Here is a 14,363-nt window from a genome sequence, read left to right as displayed (position 1 = left end):
TCGCTGCAGTTGGTGCCAGAGCCCTCAGTTAGGATGGTAATCTGAGTGCCAGCTCCACTGGCATGGTCAGGAAAGATGGGGACCTAAGCAGGGTACAGCAGGAACTATTTACATCCATCTGCTGTAGGACTCAGCCCTCCTGAGCCGGGGGAAGCCCAGACCTGCTGTTTGCCTAGCCTGCCAGGGTCCAGGGATGGGAGAAATTTGAGAGTGGGGGTAGGGAAAAAGTTAAGTGCTATTTCTTTTTGGTTTATACTATCCATGTATTATATAGGCTTTTTCATTTTTAAAAATAAACTTTATTGTGCATATTTAAGGTTTACAACATGATGTTATAGGATTTATATATATAGTAAAATTGTTACTATAGTGAAACAAATGAACATATCCATCATCTCACACAGTTACTCATTCCCTCCCACTACCCATCCACATCCCAGTGGCAAGAGCAGCTGTAAGCTACTCATTTAGCAAAAATCCTGAATACAATACACTATTGATAACTATAATCCCCATGTTGTACATTTGATCTTTAGACTTATTCAACCTACACATTTGCCACTTTGAATCCTTTACCTTATATCTCCCCGTTTCCTCTCCCCTACCCCAACCCTGGTACCACTATTTTATTTTCTATTTGACCTTGAAGTGCCTCAATAAAGAGAGCTTACTTTGGTCAAAATATAGAGGTGACTTACAGGAACAACAGAAGAACTAATGAAGAAACCATTTGGCAACAACTTTTAAGAGTAATTCCATGCTTAGCTTTAAAAAATCCTAAATTTCTGAGAAACCAAAAGCGAAACAAATAACAAAATGAGTTTCTGCAATGTTTCCAGCAAAGTGAGAGTCCTCATTCTTGCCTACAACTAGACTATTTCTCCCAACTCATTACTGCATTTAAAATTCAACAAGTGAGTTTTCTGCATTATCAGATGTCCTAGTTACCAATGAATGATAGTTTAATGTCTTTCATAATTCAAAGGGCACTTCAGAATTGCAATGTGTTGTAGAATTTTGCAATTCATGACATATGTAGCTGGTGGAAACTTTTTGTCCCATGTTGAAAGTCTGGTGTTTTATGATTTGGCTTTACTACAGGTGCACAGGTTGTCTTGTTAATGACTGCACGGAAAGATGGAGCAGCAGGCATCATCTAAGTGAACTCAGATATTGATTAAGCTGATACGCAAAAAAAAGTGAAAGAGTAACAAGCTCTTTTTAAAGACAGTTGTGCGAGCTCATAGGCTCTGGAATCTTAGAAGAAATAGAGATAGATTACATAGTCCAACACTGTCATTTGATAGAGGAAGAAAGGGCAGCACGGTTTGATGAGAAGAGTCACGTACCAGGACACAGCTGAGATCTGGCCGAGACAGGACTGGCTCTCACACCAACTAGCACTCAGCCCAAGATTCTTCCCACTCAGCTTCATGCTCCAGGAAGCAATTGTTCTCTGTAAGGTATCATCTTCCCACGTCACATCAGAAAGTTACATACTCTAGTAATGGTATTTAGTTATTTGAATTGCGCCAAATTTCAGAATAGATTCCGCAGTAAATACCAGTGTTGAGGGTGGGGGGGCGGGATCTATTGTCCCTATAATCTTATAATCCATAATTTGAAGTGATGCTGTAGACAAAGGTTATTTCAGAAGTAGACCACTGGTAAAGAAAAGCGGCAATGGTTAGGGCACTTACTTTATGGCGGCTTGCAGCTTCTCACACAGGACGGTGAGTACAGAGACAACATCATCACAGAGGGACTCTACTGTTGACCCTTCAAAACAGAGGAGGTTACAGGCATGAGACATCGACAGGGGGCACGACAAGCTCCCTGAACCGTCCTTCCCATCCTCCACTTTAGATGGTTTTTGAGACTGAAAAGATGGTTTTCAGATGTGGAGAAGCCCTTAGCCCACCAAAGTGATGATCACAGAAACGATAAGAATTAAGTGTAATTATTCGTTTTTGTTTTTGTTTTGTTTTTTTCACTCTGTCACCCAGGCTGGAGTGCAGTGGCACGATCTTGGCTCACTGCAACCTCCACCTCCCAAGTTCAAGTGATTCTCCTGCCTCAGCCTCCCAAGTAGCTGGAATTACAGGCGCCTGCCACCACACCCAGCTAATTTTTTGTATTTTTAGTTGAGACGGGTTTCACTATGTTGGCCAGTCTTGAACTCCTGACCTCAGGTGATCCACCCGCCTTGGCCTCCCAAAGTGTTGGGATTACAGGCAGGAGCCACCGCACCTGGCCTATAATTATTCTTTCTAAAGCAAAACACTCAAAAGATAGTCCAGAAAGAAAATAATAGATTGCTTCTTATTATCAAGAAAATTCACTCACACTTAACAAAGGGAAATTTAGTAATTTCAAAAGCATCATGATGGACAACAATTTTCTTAATATTTAGGCCAGTGGTCTATGTGTGTATTCCTTATTCTGACCCTTGAATTTCTGGGTCTTCTGAGCTGATTAGAATTGTATCCCAGAGAGATAAAATAAGGCAGCATGGGAAAAAATGGGCTTTGGAACTAAGAAATCAGAGAAAAATTGGGAGAAATAATTTAGCCAAATCTTTACCTACTTTATTTGTTGAGCATCTGCAGGGCACATGGTCTTTGTTGATACTGAAGCAACAGTCAATGTCAGAAAAATAAAATTTCCCTCTAAATGTGTTCTAGTTTCCAGAAACTAGAACCAAAACTCCCACAGAAGCACAGTGGGAAAAAGGCTGAAATTTGGAATCTGTTCAACTACATGTCGAAAACTGCTGATTGTGTGAGCTTGGGCAAACTTCAATTTTTCTTCTGGCAAAAATGGGATAAATAATACTAATTTCACAGAATTGTCAGGCTACATGAAATAGTAAGTGGAAGCATTTGTTTTCTAAAATAAAAACCTGTAAACGTCTTTACAAATGTGGCTCTAAGTATCTGATGAATGTATAAATGAATGATGACGGTACGTCAAGGAAGATGGAGAGAAAATGGCAAATGTGTAAGAAAGAAAGTAAAGTTGGAGGAAGGCAGGGAAAGAGAAATAAATGGCTGGTCCTCAGAATTAAGATCTTAAGTGCAGCAATAAAAAAAAGAAATAAGCTACAATGATAAAACATAGTTTAATAAAACCCACACAAGTAGTCCTTAAGCTCAATTTTAGACAAACGTCAAATGAGTCCCTCTGTCAGTTTTTTACTACTATATTTTTTAGAGATATCCTTGACCGAGAAGTCGCAGACCCCCTTTTTAGTTTATAAAATCATCCTACATTAAAGTGAAGCCTTTATGAGAACACCATAGCCAAAACCAGGAAAGGAAGATGGAACGTCTTAGCGCATGTCACTGAGAGCATCCACCTGAAAAGGGCACCTTCCAGTCCGCGGCCCCAGAATGTGGCATCATGGGACTGAAACAATATTCTAGTGAAACAACTCTAGTGATGCTTTAGAATGTGACTTAAGGCGTGTCTCTCTCTCATTTCTTTCAAATAGTCTTCCTCTCCTAATTGTGGCTGTTAAGCTGTTTCTCTCCTTTTCATTCTCTCCCTTTTTTTTTCTTCCTCCTCACCTCCATCTCCTTCTCACTATTACTAACTGGCACATATAATAGAAAAGCAGATTTTTGTAATATTTAAAAAATTACTGAATAAAGTCTAAATTTCAGTTTTTTAATCAGATATTTTTGCATACTTTCAGAAAACAATATTATCAAACCTGTTTTTAAAAATTAAATTGCTGGTTAATTATATATGTGGACTTCTATATTTTTTTCTTTTCCTGTGAGTCAGAATGACAGTTCCTTAACTTGATTTCAGCTGATCTTTAAATTGGGCTGTCTGCAAGAGGCCCTGTGAGATGACTCATCATTCATGTCAAAAACATTGGTATTTGACAAACACAATTCTGGTGCAATAACACTGTATGCCAATCAGGTTTCTATAATCTTCTATCCAGTTATTCTCATTTTAGCAATTAAACCTGACTTCACGGAGAATGAAGTAACTAACAAAGCCTGCCTCCAAATGAGAGGTATGTGAAGCGTTAATTTCCCTCAGGTAGTTGGATCAGGAACAGGTGTGGTTGGCATAAGTGAACGTAGGAACAGAAGGAAGACAGCAGCTGATTAAATAATGCCACCTAAGGCAAAGCCAACCACAACCTCCAAGAGAATGCTAAAACAACCCGAGAGCTCCTAGACATCTTTGTACCCCTCACTCCAAGCACACAGTAGGCATTCTCACACCTGCTTTGAAAACTGAACTAGTACAAATCAAATGCAATACCTTGATTCCTGAATTCCTGTGGGACATCTGGGTTTTCAATTATCTAGTAAGGGAGATACACACACACAATTAGGAGATTCAGGCAAGAAAAATCTTGACTCTTTGACAATGGGAAAATTCTAGGAAACAAAATGGCTTCCAGGGTGCCCTGGGCTCAGCTACCTTGCCTGAGCCCCCCCCACCCACCAGCTCTTGAGAGCGTTTCATTATTCATGGTGTTTATGAGAAAGATTATGATCTCTGGAATTGAGCTTATCAGTTCCCAAAATAATTCATTCACGTTTGTGTGGACACTCTTGCATGGCTACTTCCTGGAAGTTTAAACCCTGTGGTGTACTTAAACTCTCAGGATTCCAAGATGCTGGGCTGTGACCTGGGGCAATGCCTGCCTGAAGAGGTGAGTTAATTTCGCACAGAGAACAACCTATTCCAAGGCTACAGCTGACACTGTGCATGGGCCCTAATAAATACAGACTCTTGGCCATAAGAAGGATTAGGTTCCTGGACTTCAAAATACAGGTCCAAAGATAACCACTGGTCAGAATCTCCATCTTTGTATTTGATGGGGAACATTTTAACTGTACCTAGCCAGCTGCTCTTGGCTAGGTACATCCAGAACTATCAGGGCAGAGACAGAACCGTGAGGGAAGGGAAAATAGGCAGGAAAAGACATTTACAAATAATCAGACTTACTTCCCATTGTAGGGATAACTCAGTGACTACTGAGCAGAGACTAGGAAGGTGGCACTTTATTCTCCTTACCTCTTTGTACCAAGAGATAATCAGGAAGTATTTTCATGCCAGCTAATTACTGGACATGTAATTCATCCCATGGTGCTGATTTAATTTTTAAACTTGTTACAGGCACATATTTCTACCATTCTCTGTTCATTAATTTGCAAGCTCAGCTGCTTCCACAACTTTTGCGAAATGTTATATCAGTATCTACGGCTCAGAATGGCTAAAGTCAAGAACAACACTTTCTGGAGGAAACACATTTAAGTCATATTTAAGGGTAGGAGAATCCTTCCACCTTTCAGCCCCAAATATTTAAATGTAGCAACTTTACTTTTTGAAATTAGTAACTTACAACTTAACAATAGCTTAGGTTACCTAAAATAATTCAATAATAAAGCTGGATAATATGTAGGACTTGTGACGATACAAAATCAAAATTATCATCTGTCCTGGGGTGCAGCTGGAGATAAACATTAGATTGAAGATACACATCCTGCTAGTGATTTTGGCATTCTACATTATTTATTTTCTTTCCACTGCATTTAACCTTCCTAATTTTGAGGTGGTCCATGATGTCTTTCCAGTTAATAACTGAAACGAGTGACTGAGGCAAGTATCTCAATCAATTGAGGTTTATTAAGCCAGCTTTAGGGCACGCCCAGGAAAAGTGTGAACTGCCGACACACCTGTGGCTGTCTGCACCTGTGGCTGTTTTTCTGAAGAGGCTTTCAGGAGGTTTTACATTTCAGGAGGTTTCTACATTTCCTTAAAGGAAGGGGGAAGGCATGTAGGAAGAAGAGCAGGTAGGCAGTAACGCGAATGGTTACATGCTTGTGAGATTTTACTTAGTGCCCAGTAAATCTAAATTTTACATAAGGTGAATGTTTGAAGAAAAAAATGGGAGTAACAGAAGAATCAATTATGCAGATATCTCTGGGTAGATAGAGGAGTGATGGATCTTGTCTTTATTCTGCACCTGGGAAGATGGGCTTGTAATCAACTTTATCAGTGTGGAATCAAACAGATTTTAGTTTTAGGCGCTAGACTTAGATTGCGGATCTAAAGTTACAATAGGCATGTCCTTGTTTGTGGGAGGCCAGCAAAGATTTGACTTAAGAGTGATCTGTGGGGGCAGTCATTTGGATATGCTTGAGGCCTTTTACCCTTCTGAGGTGGTCTGGCTAATGCATAACGCTAGTAGCAGCATCTCATTTGGAAGAGGGTGTTACATGACTCAGCCTCCAGGCTTAACCTTCCCTTTGGCATAACAAATTTGGGGGTCCTGAGATTTTAAAAATTTTCTTTTGCACAGTGATAGGCTGTGCTAGAAAATACACACATCTTCCCCAGGTAATGCTCAGTGTTTCCCAGGGGAATACGTGGCCTCTTTAGAGCAAACCCCTCCATTCCTATAGACGATTCTACTTTAAGAGCTTAAAAAAATACCTAAATTCTTATGTGGCAAAACTTATGTCTCCCTCCATTGGACATCACAAATGCTTCAAATACCAGCATCCTGAGAACTATGTTTTCTGGGACATGGAATCACATCTCCAGGGACCGCATGAGTAATAGAAAGGAAATAATAGGAAACACCAATTTTCCACTTAATTTGAGATCTTGCCTCTGGTTGGGGTGAGTCCAGATGGGCCGTGATGAGCAGGACCAGAAGGCTGTTTAGCCACATAACACCCAGGATGGAGACAGACAGCTTCTACAGTATCACCTGCACCTCCACAGCCATACCTTTGCCATTCTTATGGAAGAGCAGTATGAGCTAAAAGACTGGGCTATTTGACCGGAAACCTAATACTCTCCTACTTAAAAATTTTAAAATAAGATTAAATGAACTCACATAATTGAAAGCACTTTGAAATTACAAAGTTTGATTTAAATGTTTTATTTAAAATATTAGGATATTATTAATATAGTGTTTGATCATATTGCCATTTAGCATGGATGAAATATGAGTGTATATTATAAGATTTCTCAACATCTTAGATTTATCTCAATTAAAAATTTTTTCTCTTATTTTCTATTTATGTATTTTAATTTCTTTTAAACTAAATATTCCCATACTAGCTATATCCAAAATCCTACTATAAATAAAATTGTTTTTAGCAAGCGGTAAGCTAAAGTAATAAAAGTATCTCATGTTAAAACAATTTTTAATAGAAACTGGGGCTTTGGATACAGCAAACAGAAAAGAAAAAAATCAATATTTGTTTTTTCAGATTAGTGTTGTTTTCAACACTGGCTGCCAGAGCACATATTAACTGAGAACTTGCACTGGCAGTCAGCTAGGAGACCAGGGGTTTACTTCTGGCTCCTTCATTGATAAGCTAATTCATTTTAGATTTCAATTTCATCTTTCTGAGTTTCACCTTCTCGTCGGAAAAAAGAATTTGACTAGATCATCTCTAAGGTTCCCCTCAATTCCATGATATCCTAAAAATTAGAAAATAATTGAAATTAAAAATAATTACCAATAGTTGAAGTTAAATAAGAAATCCTAATTTTTATAATATTAATTTCAGAGCTATCTGGGACTGTAACTGAGATTTTCTTTCTTTTTTTTTTTTTTCTGAGACAGAGTTTCACTCAGTCACCCAGGCTAGAGTGCAGTGGGCATGATCTCAACTCACTGCAACCTCCACCTCCCGAGTTCAAGTGATTCTCCTGCCTCAGCCTCCCAAGTAGTTGGGATTACAGGTGTGCACCACCACACCTGGCTAATTTGTTGGATTTTTAATAGAGACGGGGTTTCGCTATGTTGGCCAGGCTGGTCTCAAACTCCTGACCTCGGGTGATCCGCCCGCCTCGGCCTCCCAAAGTGCTGAGATTACAGGCATGAGCCACCACGCCCAGCTGTAACTGAGATTTTCTATTTGAACAAATAACTAATGTCATTTCAGAACACTCCTTGCAGATTTCAAAAGGATTTTAATCTAAATTATGACAGAGGCAGATTTTAAAACAACACAAAACACCAATTTTGAAGAAGAATCACTCTCTCATTAACATTCCCAGAAGATAATATATACAAGGAGCCAATTACGTCTACATTTTCCCCTGGAATGCTCATTTTAGACAATCTGTTCAAGTTTAGAGCAAAAAGCTCTAGTGGGCTTTGATGATAGAGAGAAGACAAGTTCAGTTTCACCCTGAAGGCTCCAGCAGGTGAGGGAGGCCTCCTGCCACCATCTTTTAGTTAACAAAGGGAAACATACCCAACAACCTCAAAGCATGTAATAAATTCTATTCATTTTTCTTAATTTCAAATTTACTTCCAACATTCGTTAATGTATCGCAATGTTTTTAATAAAAATTTTCAGTATGAGAAGTTTTAAAACAATAATTAAAAAATAAGTTTTAAAATAACTCAAAAAATCACAGAAACTGTAAGGAAAAGCAATTCTCAAAGCTTTAGAGTGAAACAGGCAAACATCTAAAGAGCTTAATGTGTACAAATAAATGTTCTGTTAAAACAAGCAAGCCCTTCCTACTGTTTTCAGGAGGCAGGCAGCCCTGGCAATGGGGACCCCGGGGCATGGGATACACAGACACCACCAGGAATGTGATGAACATGGGGGTGTCACAGACTCACCGTATTCTCCTGCCTCTGTCGTAACTGTAAAGTCAAGTCACTCAGCATTTGACTGAGAGTTGCCCGCACAGCAGTGTTTATGCTACGCTGGTGACAGCTGCTTATGTACGTCTCAATGCACACCTGTTAAAGAAATAAGACAGCAACACACATGTCTGCAGGTATCAGCTTATTACCAACATTCTTTGGGATTGACCAGAGGGGCTATCAAATCCCTCTTAAACAGAAAGTCAGCCAGATTTATAACTAAAATATATTTAGTTATATTACTAAATATAACTAAATATATTTTAAATCCCTGGAAATTTGTTTTTAAGTATATAGGAAAAGTAATATTTCCCTAAGGAATCACTCTTACAACCTGTTCCTCTGAGCATCATGGGAATGCAAATTAGTGATTTTTAGATGTGCCAAATAATTCTATCTAGAATCAACTCAGGTGGCTGGAAATTAATCAGAAAAAGCTCCCTTCGTAGTGAAATAGAACAGGATTTATTAACTCCCAGGTTGTGCAGTGTGGGAAAAGGGTTAGCAAAACCCTTTCTCCTGCTCTATGAATGAGTTTGACCTTGGGTCAACCCTCTAGCTGTGTTCTTCTGGAAATTTCATAAAGGCAGGACATCAGCTGTGTTACTAGGTAGCATGGCTTATGGCAAAAATGTTTCTAAATTCCTACGCTACATCTGAATTGGGAGAACTGTGAATCAACTATAAATACCTGGTGGGTAGCCACAGGTTTGGGCTTCCCTAGGTTTACTGACTCTCTGAATTGACACATCCTCTGCAGGAACTCTGCAAACTCTGCTAATACAGTTGTTTCAGAAATATTGGTCCTATGTAGGACATGGGGCTTCTAGACCAAGGTGACTGCACTCACCGAGATGGCTCTCATCTCCTTGTACCTATGCTGTCATTTGAGAGCCAGAGGTTCTTCTCTAGGCTGCTGTGAGGACCCCCAGGAATAACAATGCCTAACACTGTCCTGCTTCTGTTTCCTGTCCTGTGTCCTGCAAAGTGAATATAACACTAAGGGTGGCCTATTTGGATCTTGCAAGTCTCCATGTCTAGTTGAGCCTAAAAAGACCCAGTGGTGGCTACTACATGGAGAAATCTCAAATAGAAAAAAAAAAAATCCCTCATTTGATAATATGCTGCTAAAAGTCATGACTTTTCAGATTTTACTGCCTCTAATTCTTCTGGAAGCCACAGGGATGGGCACAAAAATGCATGCTTTAAATTTGCCTACTTTTTTTCTCTCCATAAGGCATTCAATTTTACAAAGCATATTTAGAGACACGAAAACAAAAAGAGGTGTTTAATTTCCTAAATTATTTTTCTAAGAATAGCTCAAGATTATCTACAATGAAAATCCAGGGTTCTCACCTACGTGGCAAATTTAATTGATGATTGACAACTGAGATGGGCAAGAGACTGCATTTTAATCTTTGTTGCTGCTTCTGCATAAGCTGGGGAATTTTCTGCCAGGCCTCATGTTACCTTTTTCTTCCTGCCGTGCCTCACTATGTTTACCTAGCAGAATTAACTAGGTGAACGTAAATTTTTTTTAAGTTTAATTTATCTCCTATTGAATGTTAATATGTCAAAGGAACATTTGAAACTGAAAACTGTATTTGAAAAAAAAAAAAAAAGTCTTCTCAACCTCGACAAAACCCAACAACTCCCAAACCTACATTTGAAAGTTGGCCTAGATTAATTTCATAGTTAAAAAGCAAAAGCAAGTTATAAAGTATTTATTTTTCATAAAAGTATTTAGGGCACGTGACTTTTAATTCATTTTCTCAAATAATCATGGATATAGTGGATTTGAAGATACAATAATTTATGCGTGCTTAGAAAAAAAAAAGGTGTTTTAGGCCAGATGCAGTGGCTCACACCTGTAATCCTAGCACTTTGGGAGGCTGAGGTGGCTGGATCGCTTGAGCTCAAGAGTTTGAGCTCTGCCTGGGCGCAACGGGGCAAAACCCCATCTCTACAAAAAATGCCCAGCACAAATTAGCTGGGCATGGTGGTGCACGCCTATAGTGCCAGCTCCAGGCATGGGAGGATCACCTGAGCCTGGGAAGGTAGAGGCTGCAAGGAGCCATGATATTGTGCCACCCCAGTCTGGGTGACAGAGACCCTACCTACCCCCTGAAAGGTGTTTTATAACCCTGAAATGCTTCTACTTTTGCATGTGATGAAATGGTTTTAAAACTTTGAAGACACATCTAAATGAGTGCAGTGATTCACTTTGATGAAGCCAAACTCTCCATTGTGTATCATTTGTACTTCATAATTTAACAGTTTTCTTTAAATCTTACATTTTCCCCAGAAATCTTTATAACTGTTGATCTTTAAGATCTATAAGCTCTGCCATTTTAAATTTATGGGCAAATTTTAAGCCTTAAAAGCATTACAGATGAAAGAGGAGCTATTTTGAGAGCTGAACTACACACTTAATATAAACTCTCTTGAATACTGAGAAACATACCACTATGCAATCTCTGTTAAAAAATTACATCATTCACTTTAGACTCATGAAAGAAAGTGCATGCATGAGGAATTGGATTTTATATAACGCAGTGCTGTAAACAGACAAGAACTTTCCAAATATCTAATGTATTTTTTTTTTTTTTTTAGTTTTAATGCCAGCACTGTTTTTGGTGTTTAGTTGCTAATACTATACATATACTACTGGACATGACTTATTGCAGTAGGCATTTTATTCAGGGGAAAGGTAAGCATGTTTACTGAGCTAAAAAAAAGTATTAATTTAAGAAGCCATTTGGCTAAAGTTGGGAGCATAAAGACTGAATATGACAAAAAGGTATCCCATTAAATATAAAAATTACCATGTATTTGATGACATGGTTATCTTTAGGTACCCAGAAAGAAATGTTTTCTCAGCTATCTTGACATCTTCTAAAGGAAAGTTTCTTACACTTCCTGTAATAATATATTGGTAAATTAGTAAGATTCATAGAACTAGAGCTTCCATTTTTAAACCTGTTCATTGTATACAAGACCAACTATTTTTAATGTTTTTCTTCCTCTACCTCAGGGCAGTACTAAATGAGCACACCGAATCACAGCAGCTAAGAGAATACCATGTCCAAAGGCAGAGTCTGAATTTCTGGGACAGAGCTCATCAGTTTCTTCTTTTATTCTGCCCATTATTGATTCTACCTGCCCATGCTCTTTGCTTTCATTATGCAGAATCAACACTGGGAGAGCCTAAGTCTTGCACCTCTGCCAGAGGCTCAAAGGGCCAAGTCAAATACCTTGTGAAAAGCCCTATAGGCACCTGATCACAGGGAACACATAAAGATGCAGGGCAGTGAGGAGGTTATAAGGGACACTTTGTAATCATTTCACTGATTTGTAAACATCCAGCTTTATAACATGCTAAACAGAACTGAGAGCAAACACAAACGGTTAATGACACAAAATAAACCCCAAAAGTAGAAGGAGAAAGAACAAGAAAACACAAGTCTGCAGGCCATACATAAGCAATAAAAGCTTTGCATCACTGAGTAAGTAGACTGATAGATAATAATACTAGGTTAAACCCAGGGAGAAATCACTAAAGTAATATGAAGCAGCACAGTGGAACATAGCTATATATACATTCAATATATATTGGCCAAAGGGATGACAAAAGAAGATGCCACAATAAAAATGTGCTTAGTTTTATAAAATACATATGACCTTCACTTTGTTGAACTGTGCAATTACCTTCTCTTTCCCATCTGAATGGGGTTATTGGCACTGCTTTGTTAAAATCATGCATAATACTAGTAAGTTCTATAAAGAGGAGAGCTAGTATATTTTCAGCTGGAAAACTTTTATAAGGATGAAAAATAATTTATGGTGATTAAAAGTAGAAAGGATCAGAGATTAAGCTATAAAAAAGCAGAAGGAACGTCTTCTACGCAGGGAAGACTATAAATGCTTCTTGAACACATTAGAACCAGAGAAAATCTTGGCTATCACTGTAAGTCTAAATTTCACGATTAATCATGCTGACAACTCAGTTGCCAGGCTATTCCTTATTCTCTCCTTCCTAAGACAGGTCAACAGGTAGGTATGTGGCAAGAGGCATCTCATCAAATGGGTCCTGCTGATGCAAACACACATACACACACACATACACGGGGTGAACTGCAGTTGTTTTATTATTTCTAGGAAACAGCTGTCTAAGTCTGATCACCACGTTAGGTAGGGAAGTTTCCTAGTTTTCCTTTTGGATGTCAACTCAAAAGTAAATTCTAAAAGTGCCAGGCATACCCGGAGAAATCTGATTGTGACTTGCCTCTTCCTCCTCCATGATTTTCTTAGCTTAAGTTGGCATATTAAAATGGCTTAAGACACCTTAACCCATCGATTTGTGCACCTTCCCAGGTGCCATCTACTTGGTCTACAGAAGGTTGGCTGAGAACCAGTCCAAACTGAAGCAGAGACACTGGTCTGTGTGTCTTCTAACTCCAAACAACTTCTTCACAAGCCATGCAAGTAAGAGGTTTAAGGGAGGTATGGAAATTCCTTGCCAAAGAAGCACATGCTCAAAGCCCATCTAGCAGTAACTAGCTAAAGAACAGACTCCTCAGAGGAGTCAAACCAGAATCAATAGAGACTGGCACACAGGAAAGAAAGGGTTTCAGGAAGGAAAAGTGAAGCTCTTTGAAATGCGATTTCCTCACTCTAGTGGTCTCAACTGGTTTGAGGCCGTGGTCCTGCTTCCTTGGCTAGCTTTCTTGCCAGGAGGTGGGGTTACTCCTCCCAGTCTTAAAGAGAACATAACATAACAAGATGCTTCCGAGATAAATAGACCAAGGCATCTGTGTACTTTTCTGCGGGATTATATCTGAGACTATCTGTTCCTTAATTGTAGAACATTTTATTTCAGGTATGTCTCAGAAATAATGCTACCATATCAGAGTAAAAGAAGTATTGGCCAGGCACAGTGGCTCATACCTGTAATCCCAGCACTCTGGGAGGCCAAGGCGGGTGGATCACGAGGTCAGGAGTTAGAGACCAGCCTGGCCAATATGGCGAAATCCCATCTCTACTAAAAATCCAAAAATCTAGCCAGGCGTGGTGGCATGCGCCTGTAATCCCAGCTACTCAGGAGGCTGAGGCAGGAGAATCACTTGAACCCAGGAGGCGTAGGTTGCAGTAAGCTGAGATTGTGCCACTGCAGTCCAGCCTGGGCAATAGAGTGAGACTCCATCCCCCTCCCACCCAAAAAAAAAGTATCACTGAACATTTCAAGAGCTATAAACCAGCCCAATCTAAAAAATACTTTAGTGACAACTGGAACTGTTAAATTAGAACCGTTGGTGGCAGGTGTTGAGTGTCAATGTTTTTTCAAGCTCCCCAGGGCAACAAGTGAAACTATTACAAACCTTCCATCCTCTGTGTTATATATAATGCTCAGAAAAGATACACTATCCATATGGAAAGGTACTGGAAAAAGTGACATATTTCCTATGGCCACTTGAATCTATGGTCACAAAAAAATGAAATGAATAAACACTTGAGCTTTATATATATAAAACACCATAGAACAATTATCTAACTAAATGCCTCGGTAAAGGTCCAAGGGTATAAGACTCCTAAGCACTTCAGTTGGTTGCCAATATTATTATGGCAAGATTCTGCTAACATTCTCTAAGACTGAGGGGGAGCCAGGGAGCAATATAGCAGAGTGATTAACAGTACATGTTTGCAATAT

The 14,363-nt window shown here is 39.1% G+C and overlaps 1 protein-coding gene across 1 annotated transcript in view; it reads right to left on the bottom strand.

The window, feature by feature from the left end:
* ARFGEF3 (ARFGEF family member 3) overlaps nucleotides 1–14,363 on the bottom strand; it is a 190,028-nt gene that overhangs the window by 98,033 nt on the left and 77,632 nt on the right. The window contains exons 6-8 of the mRNA XM_003255785.4: nucleotides 8,630–8,752; nucleotides 4,285–4,327; nucleotides 1,701–1,779 (exon numbers count right to left, since the gene is read on the bottom strand). Of these exons, the coding sequence (XP_003255833.2) occupies nucleotides 1,701–1,779; nucleotides 4,285–4,327; nucleotides 8,630–8,752 (245 nt within the window). The remainder of the gene's footprint in view (nucleotides 1–1,700; nucleotides 1,780–4,284; nucleotides 4,328–8,629; nucleotides 8,753–14,363) is intronic.

Source organism: Nomascus leucogenys, chromosome 3 (genome assembly GCF_006542625.1).
Source record: "Nomascus leucogenys isolate Asia chromosome 3, Asia_NLE_v1, whole genome shotgun sequence".
Lineage (NCBI taxonomy): Eukaryota > Metazoa > Chordata > Mammalia > Primates > Hylobatidae > Nomascus > Nomascus leucogenys.
This window is presented reverse-complemented; position numbering and strand designations above follow the sequence as displayed.